Source organism: Dendrobates tinctorius, unplaced genomic scaffold (assembly GCF_039654945.1).
Source record: "Dendrobates tinctorius isolate UK_male_01 unplaced genomic scaffold, ASM3965494v1 ptg000126l, whole genome shotgun sequence".
Taxonomy (NCBI): domain Eukaryota; kingdom Metazoa; phylum Chordata; class Amphibia; order Anura; family Dendrobatidae; genus Dendrobates; species Dendrobates tinctorius.
Window position 1 is genome coordinate 17,975,309 of NW_027361794.1, and position 16,630 is coordinate 17,991,938.

At 46.2% G+C, this 16,630-nt stretch overlaps 1 protein-coding gene across 1 annotated transcript in view; it reads right to left on the reverse strand.

Annotated features, from left to right (window-relative positions):
* The window catches only part of LOC141047051 (uncharacterized), a 70,661-nt gene that overhangs the window by 39,753 nt on the left and 14,278 nt on the right, over window positions 1-16,630 (reverse strand). Inside the window, exon 3 of the mRNA XM_073541980.1 lies at window positions 1,278-1,364. Coding sequence (XP_073398081.1) covers window positions 1,278-1,364 — 87 coding nt within the window. The remainder of the gene's footprint in view (window positions 1-1,277; window positions 1,365-16,630) is intronic.

The window sequence follows — 16,630 nt, forward strand, 5'->3', positions numbered from 1 at the left end:
GGGACCCACCTACAGGTATATACAAATATCTGTCAGTCGTTATCCCCATTATAGTGGAGCATCGGCTGTAAAACACAGGCGACTCCTGTACATCTACTGTGCGCCACCACAAATGGGATGTATAATTACAGTAGTTTACATTAATGGGGTTCTTTGGTTAGAACACGTTATCACCGATCCATGGGCTCCACAGCATAGGTGATCGCTTAGGTCCGACCATTAGAAACTGCACCGATCGGAAGAATGAGGAAGTTTTATCGCTGATAGGACACTTATCCCCATTTTAAAATGGAGCGGCAGGTGGGATATCTGACCGCAGCTCCATTCATTCTCTTTGGAGCGTCTACAAAAAAAAAAAAGTGCAGCCACTGAGGGAAAGAATGGATCAGTGGTCAAGTCGGACATGCCACTCCAGTCTAATGGGGATGAAAAGTTCCACATTTTGCTGAATGGGTCCAAGTAGTCAGACCCCCACCAATCAATACGTTATCATTTATCCTGTGGAGAGATGATTACTTTTTTCCACAGGAAACCCCCTGTAAGTGCATCTCTGCCGCTGTGTACACAGTATTTAATCTCAGGTTGAAATAAAGAATCTTCTCCTAAATAATATCAGAGAGAACAAATGACCGCCATACACAACACAATCCATTATACCAAGACCAATACCATCACATACAGGAAGAAACACCAAAACACCATGATCAGACCACATGGAGACCGAATAATACTACATACAAGGGACAAATACCACCACACCATGACTAGACCACATATTAGCACCACATAGTGACCGAATAATATGACATATTACCAACATATAGGGACCAAATAATACCACATACAAGGAGAAATACTGCCACACTGTGACCAGATCACAAATTACCACCACATAGTGACCGCATACAATACTGATTATGAATACAAACCACAATACTAACAACACTTATTACCACCAGTGACATTATTCACAAGAACTCTCTATATAGTATCAGTGTACAGGTAATACCAGTCACATTACACACAGGAGCTCTGTATATAGTGTCAGTGTGCAGGTAATACAGTGATCACCAGTGACATTATACACAGGAGCTCTGTATATAGTCTCAGTGTACAGGTAATAAAGAGATCACTAGTGACACTATACACAGGACCTCTGTATATAGCATATAGTGTGCAGGTAATACAATGATCACCAGTAACATTATACAAAGGAGCTCTGTACACAGTATATAGTGTATAGTGTGTGTGTGCGTGCATGTAATACACTGCCTCACCAGTGACGTCTGTAGTTGAAGTCCTTCATCTTTGCTTTTCTTCAACCAGCACAGACTGCCGTCACATCTTCCAACCAGGACTCGTCTCTGCAAAAAATAACACAGTCATCAATAGCTGATCGCTTCCTGAGCATTTTCCTTACTTTTTCCCTGACTTCTACACTATGTCAGATGAAGAAGAAAAGCAACGTAGTACCACCCTGCACAGTAACAAGATCCCCTTTTGTTCCCTCCATGGAAAACCATTTCCTAAAAAGTAAATTATATTACAGTAGTAATAATGTCCCTAATTGGACCCTAAAGAAATTATGTTCCCCACTTGTCACCATAAACTAATATAGCATGTTCTTCATTCTGGCCCCCAAACAGTAATAAAGTCCCTCATCCTGGCCCCCTTTATTTAATAACCTCACCCAGCCTGAACCCCTATGTCCCTTGTCCAGACTGGCCCCCAGATATCCATCCCGCTTCCCCAGGTATACATACTGGCCCTCATATGTCCCTTGTCCTGCCTCACCATATATCTCTCCTGGACCCGCATATATCCTTCCTGGTCCCTTGTCCTGCCCCCCCATATAGCCATCCTGGCCCCACATATATGCAACCTGCCCCCCATATATATCCACCCTGGCACCTCCCCATATATCTGCATCTTGGTCCCTTGCCCTGCCCCCCTCACCCATAAATCTATCTTGGGCCCCCATATATCTGCATCCTGGTCCCTTCCCCCCATATATGAATTCTTGCCCACTCATATGTATCCAACCTGCCCCCCTCCATATATTCATCCTGGCCACCACCTCCCCCCATATATCCATCCTGGCTGCCCCATAAATGAATCCTGGCCTGCCATTTACAGTATATGCATCCAGGCCCCCCTATATATATGCATACTGGTCCCTTGACCTGCCCCTCCCCCATATATCCATCCTGTCCCCCTCCCCTATAAATGCATCCTGGCCAACCCCCATATATATGCATCCAGGCCCCCCCCCTTATATATGCATCCTGGTCCCTTGTCCTGCCCCTCCCCCATATATCCATCAGGGCCCCCTCCCCCATATATCCATCCTACCCGCTCCAAATATGCATCTTGACCCACCATAAATATGCATCCTGGTCCCTTGTCCTGTCCCTCATAAATCCATCCTGGCCCCCCACATAAATATATCCTGACTCCCTCATATATCCATCCTCGTCTCTTATCCTGCCCCCCATATACAGTATCTATCCTGGCCCCCCATATGTATCCATCTGGGCCCCCCACATGTATCCATCCTGCACCCCCCGGATGGGTATCCATCCAGGCATCTTGTCCTGCCCCTCCCCCCATGTGTGTATCCATCCTGGCCCCTTGTCCTACCCCTGGCCCCCATGTGCATCCATCCTAGCTCCATCCCGTACATGTATCTATCCTGGCCTCCCCTGTACATTCATCCATTCTGCCCCCCATGTGCATCCATCCAGGGCTCCCCTCTTCCCTGTATGTGCCTGCATCCAGGCCCCCCTCCCCTGTATGAGCATCCATCCAGACCCCCCTCCCCTGTATGTGCATCCTTCCAGCCCCCCTCCATCCCAGTATGTGCATCCTTCCAGGGCCTCCCATCCCCTGTATGTGCATCCATCCAAGGCCCCCCATCCCCTGTATGTGCATCCTTCCAGGGCCCCCCATCCCCTGTATGTGCATCCTTCCAGCCCCCCTCCATCCCGTGTATGTGCATCCTTCCTGGGCCCCCCATCTCTTGTATGTGCATCCTTCCAGGGCCCCCCATCCCCTGTATGTGCATCCTTCCAGCCGCCCTCCATCCCCTGTATGTGCATCCTTCCAGCCCCCTTCCATCCCCTGTATGTGCATCCCTCCAGGGCCCCCCATCCCCTGTATGTACATCCTTCCAGGCTCCGCCCTGTATGGGCATCCATCCAGCCCCCCCAACCCCTGTATGGGCATCCAACCAGGCTCCCCCTGTATGTGCATCCATCCACCCCCCCATCCCCTGTATGTGCATCCATCCAGGCCCCCCGTTATGTGCATCCATCCAGGCCCCCCCATTATGTGCATCCATCCAGGCCTCCCCCGTTATTTGCATCCATCCAGGCCCCCCCCGTTATTTGCATCCATCCAGGCCCCCCCCGTTATTTGCATCCATCCAGGTGCCCCCCCATTATTTGCATCCATCCAGCCCCCCCATTATGTGCATCCATCCAGGTGCCCCCCCGTTATGTGCATCCATCCAGGCCCCCCCTTTATGTGCATCCCTCCAGCCCCCCCCATTATGTGCATCCTTCCAGGCCCCCCCATTATGTGCATCCTTCCAGGGCCCCCCCCGTTATTTGCATCCATGTAGGGCCCCCCCATTATGTGCATCCTTCCAGGCCCCGTCCGCTATTTGCATTGATGCAGGCCCCCTCCCGTTATGTGCATCTGGGTCGCCCTCCCAGGGATGTGGGGTACTCGGTACCGGGCCGGTGTCGGTGGGATGTGTCACAGCAACGGTGACCCGGTCCGTGGCCCTGGGTGCCCAATTAACAGGGAAGTTGAATGGTGGAATGTAGTTAATGGAATAGTTCGTGACGCCACCTGTGGTGTTCGGCAAGTGAGACGTTGAGCTGACGCTGTGTGCAGATCCTCTGGGGCTGGTGGTGTGTTGCAGCCAAGATGGTGAAGCTCCCCACAGGTGGAGCTGTAGCCCCAGGGCAGTGTGGATGTAGGGGTAGAGGAGAGGGACAAGCGGTGTAGAACTGGTACCCAGATGTAGCGGTGCTGGGTGTGTTGGCGCAAGAATCAATGGAGGACACCAGGCTTGTAGTTCCAAAGCTTTACTCACAGTCTGTAGTACACATACAGTTGCCCGCCTCCGTGCCGTGTCCTTCGGGTCAGGGACTCAATCAACCTCCAGGCCAGATGGAATGCTCCCTTCCAACGCTCCGCCAACATGTGCCTTTCTGAACGTCTCCTCTTATAGCGCCTTTAAGTGTGAAGTACTCCCAGTACTGAGTTACACTGGAGTGCCTCCTGACAGATGTTCCCAAGAACTCTACATGTACGGCAGACAGCTGTAGCCTGCTTCGGGGACTCCTGAGTCCCGGCTCACTATCCAAGTTGCTGTTGTGCCCCCAAGTCTTAGATGGGAGTAGTGCATTTACAGCCCACTACTCCACCGGTGTCTGCTGTAGGACCATTAGTATTCATACAACCTCGGTGACCGGGCCCCGGCCTTGCGCTTAGAAATTCTAGGCAGGGTTCTCTCCTAACCCACGTCCTCTTTTCCCTTTTACTCCTTCATTCCGTACTAGTCTCTCCTTCTTATGGAAGATCAGGTTTCAGTTCAATGTCTTTCTCCTTCTTTCCTTTCCCGTGCCAGCAGACCCAGGTCACTGAGATCTGCTGCAGCACCTCCTTCCTCCATCCCTCTCTGAGGGATCTTCTTTCCTCACTCCTAACTGAGTGACTCCCTCTGACTGACTTATAGGAACAAAACCGTTGGCACAACCCTGGAGGTCAGAGGTGGTGCCCAAGTAGGATCCCAATCCGTGAACTTAGTATATATAAACTTGGCACACTCCGCAAGATTCTGATGCAGAAAGGTGATTTAATAGATAACAGTACATACATACACAGACGTTTCGGTCTAGGACCTTCATCAATGTACTGTGAAATATAAATAACAAAAGAAAATAATAAAATTGGAAATAAAGTATATACAGTATATACAACAATATATGGGTATTTCACGTAAACAGTTGAAAGGAATGCTGAGACATCGGTCACATTATAGCACATGATGAATACTGGCATAAGAAATAGTCAATCATGAAGAGGAAAAAAAAAAAAAAAAGGGGCTGGAAAAACACATACACCGATATATTGTACTGTGAGGTTCTCAGTGACTGGGCTTTGTGAGATAAACCTAAAGGAGAATATAGGTACTATAATAGCCAGGAAAACTTTGTGAGTGATAAGATAACTATGTCATCTTAGTTACATACCAATCCTATGAGGAGGTACATGTGGCCGTCCCACTACTGAAAACAGAAAACAGCGCTGAGATGAAGAAAAGTGACGTGCAGTCACTAATCTGTCTGTGTAAAGCATCTAGGTCTTACCGTGGTTATATGTGGAGTATGGACGCGGTATCCGCCGCGAATCCAAGGCGCTATGGTGTGAGAGAGTGACAGGGTTATATAGCCCTGTAAATCTTAAACCCTGGATGGGAGTGCGCCACCGGAAGTCGGTGGGCGTGTACTGAACACGTCATCAAGCGCTGTGAGAAACAGGGATGAGGCGTGTCGGCAACGAACCCGGGGAGTATACCAGACACGTCATCATGTGCTAAGGCGCTGTGATAGACAGGGAGGAGGTGTGTCGATAATGAGCCCGGGGAATGTGCCCCAGTCTATCAGGCTGGCTAACAGGGCAGTGCGGTGAAAAGGGGTATATTACCCTGGGGGCTACTGCGGCGCCGGTGTCACAGGTGCCAATGGTGAGGATAGTGGCTATTCAGTGCTTTTTGAGGTGATGATTCAAAAAATCACAGTTGTGGGTTCTGTAAATGAGACAAAGTACAATTAGTATCGATGGCATACAATATTACAGCAGTATACAAAAAGGAATATTATAGCGGTATACAACAAAGATAAAATAAAAAGGATAAAAGAAACGAGGTCATTATTTATGATATTGTTACACTAGTGACAATGTTCAGGTACCGGAAGATGTGAGAAATTATGATTGTAAGAAGGCCTGTGTATCATAGTCTTTATTTAACCCCTTAGGTGTCAGGGTATTGAGCTCATGGATCCAATAGGCCTCTCTCCTTTTTAATATATTGATACGGTTGCTTCCTCTGCGTGATGGATGGATTTGCTCGATAACTTGAAATTTCAATTGAGCAATGGTATGACCAGGGGTAATGAAGTGATATGGGATGGGGAGAAGCATATTCTTGCAGCTGATCGTAGATTTATGCTTGGATATACGATCCCTAATATGTTGTGTGGTTTCCCCCACATAGAGTAGGCCACACGGACATTTAATGATGTATACTACAAACGAGCTGTCGCAGGTGTAGTATTCACGAATATTAAATTTTTGCCGGTGTAAGGATGGTAAAAGGAGTTACCTTTCTGTACATTGTTGCACTGTGTGCATTGCAGGCAAGGGAAAGTGCCGAATTTAGGATTTGATAAGAAACGTTGTTGTTTTAAAGGGGCAGGGGAGCCAATATCTGCTTTAATTAGAGTGTCACAAACATTCTGTGGTCTCCTAAAGCAAGGTAGAAAGGGTTCTCTAAATGCCTCAACATGTGGGTGAGCCGTGGAGAGGAGATGCCAATGACGTCTGATACTGGAATGGATACGATAGGCAAAGGGGTGGTAGTCGTGGATGAAAGAAATGCGGTTGGTGACCTTAGATTTCATAGGGGGGGGAAGTATCTACATTGTTTAATACATATGTCGGATATCCCCTCTCAAGGAATTTAGTGCGCATTTCGTCCATGCGTGTTTCTAGGATCTCAGTGTTCGACACTATCCTCTGAACCCTTTTGAACTGTGACTTAGGTATCGCATTTTTCATTTTGGTGGGATGAAAGCTATCGTAATGTAGCAAGCTGTTGCGGTCAGTGGGTTTCCTGTACAGGTCAGTGGAAAGGTGTCCCGAATCATCCTTCATGACTAGTGTGTCCAAGAAGTTGATCTGTTGAAGGTGAAACTCAGTCCCGGCCAAGCTGTTTGTAGCATAGAAAAGAAGGATTGTAGTGTATCTAGTGATCCCCCCAAATACAGAAGATATCGTCGATGTATCTCTTGGCGGTGTGTGCGAAGTTTATATATATTAAGTTCACGGATTGGGATCCTACTTGGGCACCACCTCTGACCTCCAGGGTTGTGCCAACGGTTTTGTTCCTATATCATTATCCTTTACGCTGTGCACACCCTTTTTGGGCAATGACATCTCTTACCTTCTCGTATAATGCAGAAGAGACATCGAACATTATAGCACAATCCACTCTTCCTAGCGATTTCCTTAGAATTCCTCCCAAGGAGACCAAGGGTCGTGACTTGGAGAGGACACTCAGGCGGTGCACTAATCTGGAGTTACACTGTGTTACTCTTACTGAATACCTTAAAGTTCAGAGGATACCAAGGGGACTACGTGTTCCCCTACGTCCCACCCTCTTCAGCGATTCAAGTGATTTTTGTTCCTGTTTTGAACAAATTATTAATAAATGATCTTTTGACCTTATAACTCTCACGTTAGAGCATCTGCATCTTGGAATCGCCAAGTGTAAAGAGGAAATCACTAACATAGAAACCCAGCTCTCATCTTCCATCAGTACTGAAGATTTCAACAATCTGAAGACCAAGATCAACGGAGTCATTGAACAGCATCGACGAGACATTGAGACAAGGAAAACAAATAAGTTTGCCCGTGATACAGAAGATTACGAACAAAATAGAGTTTACAAATGGCGAGAGTCTCACAACTCCGGCAATTTCAATCCCTATTCCAATTACAGATCCACTACGGACATTTCATCTTCAGGATCGGATCACGACAGACAGACTTCATCCAGTCGTTTTTTAGGACAGAGACGCAGATCCACGAAAAGAAGAGGACCCGCAGGGGGAAGAAACCCACACAGAAGTATGGACTCCGGTCGTATCACCCGCTCGCAGGTAAAGACCCGTTGGTAATCAACATCTCTTCCAAAAGCCTAGGCATTGCAGAATATCGCGTATTACAAAAGGGCCTTTCCTTCTGCCCAAGTTATAGGTACAATACCTTTAATCTTGACATGGACCTGCAGAGGTTCTATAGATCGCTAAGATTAAAACTACATTTTTCCAATGTTACTGTTATCAACAATAGCACTATACTTCCACATCCTCCCCTGCTATCCTCGGATAGCTTAGGACTTAGGAACAAAAGCAATTTTAGACCACCCACGGGCTCACATGCCTTGGAAACATTCATTTCTTTCATTGACAACACTTTCCAAAATCTGCGAGACGACATCCACAAAGGGCGAATGCATTTCCCATCTAATCTTACTGCACTTGATCAACAAGCCCTTAAAACCCTACAAGACGATAAAGACATAATCATTAAACCAGCAGACAAGGGGGGGGCCATAGTTGTTCTTGACAAAACAATGTATTTGGGCGAAGTTCATCGCCAATTGAGTGATACCTCGGTCTACTTACCACTTGAGAGGGATCCCACCAACGAAGTAAAACTAATGATCCAAACTGCTTTATCGAAATACAAATTGAGCGGAGTCCTAGACAATAAAACATGTGATTTCTTAACTAAAAGATTCCCCATCACACCAGTCTTCTACATACTTCCTAAAGTGCACAAAAACCTAGACAATCCACCAGGAAGACCCATCGTGGCCTCTACAGAGTCTATTTTTTCTCCTATTTCCAAATACCTTGAGAAAATCCTTACACCTCTTATCAAACAGACATCTTCCTTCCTACTTGACACAGGGGCCTTTCTAGATGTGATCCGTACCTTGAACCACGTCCCTAGAGATGCCATCCTTGTTACATTTGATGTAAAAGATTTATATACATCCATTCCCCACATGCAGGGTATCTAGTCAGTGCAAAGGCTTCTTGAACTGTCTAATTTTCACCCAGAACAAACCAACTTGTGTTGTGAATTATTGTCCATCATATTATCCAGGAATTTTTTTCTTTTTGAAGATACGTACTATTTGCAGACCAGGGGGACTGCGATGGGCTCGAACACCGCACCCCCCTATGCAAATTGTTACGTAGCCCACTTTGAGGATTCTATCATCTATCGTGATTGTCTCTTCCGCACTCACGCGCTAGTGTGGAAGAGGTACATCGACGATATCTTCTGTATTTGGGGGGGATCACTAGATACACTACAATCCTTCTTTTCTATGCTACAAACAGCCTGGCCGGGACTGAGTTTCACCATGACCTATCACCTTCAACAGATCAACTTCTTGGACACACTAGTCATGAAGGATTATTCTGGACACCTTTCCACTGACCTGTACAGGAAACCCACTGACCGCAACAGCTTGCTACATTACGATAGCTTTCATCCCACCAAAATGAAAAATGCGATACCTAAGTCACAGTTCAAAAGGGTTCAGAGGATAGTGTCGAACACTGAGATCCTAGAAACACGCATGGACGAAATGCGCACTAAATTCCTTGAGAGGGGATATCCGACATATGTATTAAACAATGTAGATACTTCCCCCCCTATGAAATCTAAGGTCACCAACCGCATTTCTTTCATCCACGACTACCACCCCTTTGCCTATCGTATCCATTCCAGTATCAGACGTCATTGGCATCTCCTCTCCACGGCTCACCCACATGTTGAGGCATTTAGAGAACCCTTTCTACCTTGCTTTAGGAGACCATGGAATGTTCGTGACACTCTAATTAAAGCAGATATTGGCTCCCCTGCCCCTTTAAAACAACAACGTTTCTTATCAAATCCTAAATTCGGCACTTTCCCTTGCCTGCAATGCACACAGTGCAACAATGTACAGAAAGGTAACTCCTTTTACCATCCTTACACCGGCAAAAAATTTAATATTCGTGAATACTACATCTGCGACAGCTCGTTTGTAGTATACATCATTAAATGTCCGTGTGGCCTACTCTATGTGGGGGAAACCACACAACATATTAGGGATCGTATATCCAAGCATAAATCTATGATCAGGTGCAAGAATATGCTTCTCCCCATCCCATATCACTTCATTACCCCTGGTCATACCATTGCTCAATTGAAATTTCAAGTTATCGAGCAAATCCATCCATCACGCAGAGGAAGCAACCGTATCAATATATTAAAAAGGAGAGAGGCCTATTGGATCCATGAGCTCAATACCCTGACACCTAAGGGGTTAAATAAAGACTATGATACACAGGCCTTCTTACAATCATAATTTCTCACATCTTCCGGTACCTGAACATTGTCACTAGTGTAACAATATCATAAATAATGACCTCGTTTCTTTTATCCTTTTTATTTTATCTTTGTTGTATACCGCTATAATATTCCTTTTTGTATACTGCTGTAATATTGTATGCCATCGATACTAATTGTACTTTGTCTCATTTACAGAACCCACAACTGTGATTTTTTGAATCATCACCTCAAAAAGCACTGAATAGCCACTATCCTCACCATTGGCACCTGTGACACCGGCGCCGCAGTAGCCCCCAGGGTAATATACCCCTTTTCACCACACTGCCCTGTTAGCCAGCCTGATAGACTGGGGCACATTCCCCGGGCTCATTATCGACACACCTCCTCCCTGTCTATCACAGCGCCTTAGCACATGATGACGTGTCTGGTATACTCCCCGGGTTCGTTGCCGACACGCCTCATCCCTGTTTCTCACAGCGCTTGATGACGTGTTCAGTACACGCCCACCGACTTCCGGTGGCGCACTCCCATCCAGGGTTTAAGATTTACAGGGCTATATAACCCTGTCACTCTCTCACACCATAGCGCCTTGGATTCGCGGCGGATACCGCGTCCATACTCCACATATAACCACGGTAAGACCTAGATGCTTTACACAGACAGATTAGTGACTGCACGTCACTTTTCTTCATCTCAGCGCTGTTTTCTGTTTTCAGTAGTGGGACGGCCACATGTACCTCCTCATAGGATTGGTATGTAACTAAGATGACATAGTTATCTTATCACTCACAAAGTTTTCCTGGCTATTATAGTACCTATATTCTCCTTTAGGTTTATCTCACAAAGCCCAGTCACTGAGAACCTCACAGTACAATATATCGGTGTATGTGTTTTTCCAGCCCCTTTTTTTTTTTTTTTTTCCTCTTCATGATTGACTATTTCTTATGCCAGTATTCATCATGTGCTATAATGTGACCGATGTCTCAGCATTCCTTTCAACTGTTTACGTGAAATACCCATATATTGTTGTATATACTGTATATACTTTATTTCCAATTTTATTATTTTCTTTTGTTATTTATATTTCACAGTACATTGATGAAGGTCCTAGACCGAAAAGTCTGTGTATGTATGTACTGTTATCTATTAAATCACCTTTCTGCATCAGAATCTTGCGGTGTGTCCCTCTGACTGACTGACCTCAAATCCTAAACCTTCCCGCTCTTTTATGTATTCTAACTCCACCCGCCTCCCAGCACGTTTCGTGTTCCAAGCAGGGAGCCACCAAAGGTGCTCTGCTACACTCCAAGCAGGGAGCCGCAATGTGGCTTTGCTGAACTACCATGTTGTGTGGGATGCAGGTGTTGGAGCGTGGTCAGGAGCCTCCAACTTACCGGGATGGTGGGGCACCACACCTCAGGAGGAGGTGCAGTACCTCTGTGGCTACTGAGACTCAGGGTGCCACACATCCTTCCAGGGACCCCCCCGTTATGTGCATCCTTCCAGGTCTCCCCCCGTTGTTTGCATCCATGCAGGCCCCCCCCCGTTATGTGCATCCTTCCAGGCCCCCCCCGTTATGTACATCCTTCCAGGGCTCCCCCCATTGTTTGCATCCATGCAGGTCCCCCCTTATGTGCATCCTTCCAGGGCCCCCTCCTCCCGAGAGAGAGAGAAGAAAAAAAAAAATCTTTCACTTACCTGCCTGCGCTCCCAGCGGTGGCACTGGCGTCCTCTTCCTCCTCTGCAGGTCGGCGGCCGGCGCGCTCATTGCAAAATGGCCACCGACATAGCAGAGGCCAGCGGTGGATGTGTGTGCCTGTCGCATGAAACTGACGTCATACGCCGGGCGCACACATGCCACTATCAATCGGAACGCGCGCCGCAGCAGTTCAGGTAATGAACACTGTGTGCGCGCCTCCCTGCTCTTTTAAAGGGCCCGCACCCTTTTTTTTATTTTTTTCTCTTCTCCTCCTGGCTGGCTCATTCCCACAGCCAAGGGGAGGGCCTACCGGGGGATTTCCACTAGGCCAGACAGAGCCTGCATGTATTGTTCTCCAATATTTCCTCTCCATTATTCCCATCCGTGTATTATCGTCTTGTGTCTTTTTCCTTCTTTCTAATATTATTCTGTGTTCCACAACTGCAGGAGAGCATGGCGAAAGTAATGCCTATCATAAAGGAGAATCTTCTCCAGGCACAGGAGGCACAGTCAAGAGTCTATAACCAATCAGCAAGGCTGTGGCAGTTCCAGCCCGGGAACCCCATGCTAGTGCTTATCTGTACGGTGGAGAGCAAGTTCCTAGCTAAGTGGCAAGGCCCATACGAGGTGGTAGAAAAACTGGGTGAATTTAATTACAAGGTACACAGCTGGGTCGAAGGAAACTGCACCAAGTCTATCATGTTAGACCAAGAGTCGCTGGACACCCCTTGCCTGAGAGCCAGTCCCAAAGCCACAGTGGACGATGTCACTGTTGCGGAGAATCTAACACCTGCCCAGAGACAACAGCGTCGGGAGCTATTGCAGCAGAACCATGACCTGTTCTCGGAGCATTTAGGGCATACTCAGGTTGTAGAGCATGACGTGTTGACAGAACCGCATGTCAGGGTGAACCTCAAGCCCTATAGAATTCCAGTAGCATGTCGGGAGGTAATTTCAAATGAGGTGAAAAGGATGCTAGATCTCGGGGTGATATAGGAGTCGAACAGTGGATAATGGAGTCCAATCATCCTTGTGGCAAAGCCTGACGGTGAGTGGCAGTTCTGTAAAGACTACTGCAAGCTGACTGAAGTCTAAAGATTTGATACACACCCAATGCCTTATGTGAACGAGCTCATTGAGAGACTTGGTCCCGCAAGGTACATTAAAACCCTAGACCTGACGAAGGGCTAGTGTCAAATTCCCATGTCCCATAGTGTCAAAGAGAAGATGGCCTTCTCGACACCTGATGGGTGTTTTCAATACATCAAAATGCCCTTCAGTCTGCAGGGGGCCCCGGTAACCTTCCAGAGTGCGATAGATCGGATCCTGACTCCGCATAAGAAGTATGCCACAGCGTACCTCGACGACATTGTGGTCTTTAGCCCTGACTGGGCTAGTAATCTGCCAAAGGTACAGATGGTTCTGGATGCTTTAAGAAATGCGGGGTTCACCATAATTCTGAAAAAATAGTACCTAGGCTATGTCGTCAGGAAGGGCGAAATTAAGCTACAAATAAACAAGATCGAGGCCATTCAAGAGTGGCCGCAACCGCTTTCCAAGAAGCGAGTGAGGGCGTTTCTTGGAATTGTGGGGTACTATCGGCGATTTATTCTGAGTTTCACTATAATAGCCGCAACATTGATGGAGCTTCTTACATGCATCAAATCGACGATCGTTAAATGGACTGATGACACAGAGATGGCTGTTGCGAACACTTTAACATGGATTCTGAGTTTGGGCTCCCTCTGGTGGTTGCAGTGGGTAATATAGTTGGTCTAGCTGACAGAGGTCAATCACCTGAAGAAGATGATTGGGAGGTCAGGTGTTACTGACTGGGAAGATTTAATTGAGCAATCTTCCCTCAATTGCTGCTGGTGATTTTGTTTCTTCCTGTGCACTTTGGAAGTCTGCTTGTCCCCTGCTTGGTCCTGCATCTTTCAGATAAATTATTTGTCCATTTTTGCTTTACTCTGATTTCTGCTTTGCTGTTGTGTGTTCAGCCTTGTTCCCTGCGGGGACCTGTGCTGGACCCCGTTCTATATGCCTCAGCTCATGTCAGTTTGTTCAGTGTTTCTGATCCCCTGGTATATCAGTGTCTTTTGCTTTGCTTCCAGTTAACACCAAAATTCTGATCTAGTGGGGTAGAGGTCGTGCGGCCTCAGTATTTTTGCTTATCAGATGTGTTGGATTTTTCTTAGGGTTTTTTGCGTGATTGCAGACAGTATTCTTTCCTGTCCTATTCTATCTAGACAGTTTGGGCTCCATCATTTGCTTACTCTATTTACTGCCTGTGTTTGTGCGTCATCTTGTCTCACCTGCAATATATGTTTGTGGGCTATCTATTCCTTTGGGGTTCTACTCCGGGGCAGTTTAGAGTTTCCTTTTCTTTCTTTAGGCTTAGATAACTCTTTGGCTGTGCCGAGGCGTCTAGGGCATCGTAGGTACGTCCCACGACTAATTCTATTTGTGTTGTCAGTTCAGGGGTCTGCAGTCCGCTTAGTTACCAAGCTTTCTGGTGTTCTGGTTGCCTAGCCTATGCCCCGGCTATCCTCCTCAGTTTCCGAATCATAACAGAATCACCAGCCCACATTATAGATCCTAGGGAACTCTAAAGAAGGCGAGAATTGTAAAAAAAAAAAAAAAAAAATATATCAGAATTTTTTATATATTTTTTCCTCTTTTTCTCTGGGGGCCGTAGGAGGATTTTTTCTGTAATGGAGACTAAGCAATTGTCCGATCGTGTTGAGCAGCTTGCTGCTGAAGTTCGGGGAATTTCTGCCTATCTTGCTCAATCGTCTGCTGTAGAACCTATTCCTGATTTATTTTCTGGGGATCGGTCTAAATTTTTGAACTTTAAGAATAATTGTAAACTGTTTTTTGCCTTGAAACCTAAGTCCTCGGGGACCTCAGTGCAGCAGGTTAAAATTGTCATCTCTCTGTTGCGCGGTGACCCTTAGGACTGGGCTTTTTCCCTGACACCTGGGGATCCTATTCTGGCTAATGTGGATGCATTTTTTCAGGCTCTGGGGTTGTTGTATGATGAACCTAATGTGATTGATCAAGCTGAGAAAACTTTACTGGCATTGAACCAGGGTCAGGAAACAGCAGAGTTATATTGTCAGAAATTCCAAAAGTGGGTGGTCCTTACTAAATGGAATGATGACGCTCTAGCGGCTCTTTTTCGGAAGGGTCTGGCAGAAACCGTAAAAGATGTTATGGTGGGACTTCCTGTCCCCTCTGATCTTAACGACTCTATGTCATTAGCCATTCAAATTGATCGACGTTTACGTAAACGTAAAACTATGCGAGAGGCGGTGTTGCCTTTCGAACAAACTTCTGAAACCATGCAGTGTGATAGAGTTTTGTCCAGGGCGCAACGTTAAGAATTTAGAAGGCGTAATGAGTCGTGCTTCTTTTGTGGGGACGCCTCTCATACTATTTCCGTCTGCCCTAAGCGAGAAAAAAGTTTTGCTCACTCATTTGCTTTGTGCAATGTACAGCCTAAATTCTTTTTGGCGGTTTATTTGATCTGTTCCTTGTTTTCATTTTCTGCTAAGGTTTTTGTTGATTCAGGAGCAGCCCTGAACCTGATGGATTTTGACTTTGCCAAACGTTGTGGTTTTCCCATGGTACCCCTGCGGACTCCTATTCCTTTAACGGGGATCGATGCTATCCCTTTGGTGGAGAATAAACCCCAGTTTTGGACCCAGGTGATAATGCGGGTAGCTCCGGACCACCAAGAGAGTCGTAAATTTTTGGTGTTGCATAATTTACATGACATTATTGTACTGGGTTTTCCTTGGTTGCAGACCCATAATCCTGTTCTGGATTGGAAATCTATGTCTGTGGTGAGTTGGGGTTGTCAATGAGTGCTTAGTGACACTACTGGTTTCTCCACCTCTCCCCAGTCTCATGATGTTCCTGACTATTTGGCTGATTTTTCTGATGTATTTAGTGAGAGTAAGTCTGCGTCTTTGCCTCCTCATAGGAGTTATGATTGCGCGATCGAGTTAGCGCCTGGTTGTAAATTTCCCAAAGGTTGGCCTTTCAACTTATCTGTACCTGAACATGATGCTATGCTTATATCAAGGAGTCATTGGAGTAGGGTCATAATCAGACCGTCCTCTTCACCTCTAGGTGCTGGCTTTTTCTTTGTGGCCAAGAAAGATGGCTCATTAAGGCCATGTATTGATTATCGTCTCCTTAATAAAATCACTGTTAAATATCAGTATCCATTACCCCTGATTTCTGATTTATTCTCCAGAGTGAAAGGTGCTAGTTGGTTTACCAAGTTTGACCTTAGGGGGGCGTATAATCTTATTCGCATCAAGCACGGTGATGAATGGAAGACGGCGTTTAATACTCTTGAGGGGCATTTTGAGTACCTAGTGATGCCTTTTGGGCTCACTAATGCCCCTTCCGTCTTCCAATCTTTCATGAACGATATTTTCCGGGATTATGTAGACAAGTTTTTGATCGTTTATTTGGATGATATTTTGATTTTTTCCAATGATTGGGATTCTCATATGGAACATGTTCGGATTGTATTCTGGATTTTGAGAGAAAATGCTCTGTATGTTAAGGGATCAAAATGTCTCTGGCGTACAAAAAATTTTGTTTTTGGGATTCATTTTGTCCCCGTCCGCTATTGAAATGGACCCAGTTGAAGTCCAGGCCAATTATGATTGGGTTCAGCCCACTTCCTTGAAGGCTCTCCAGAAA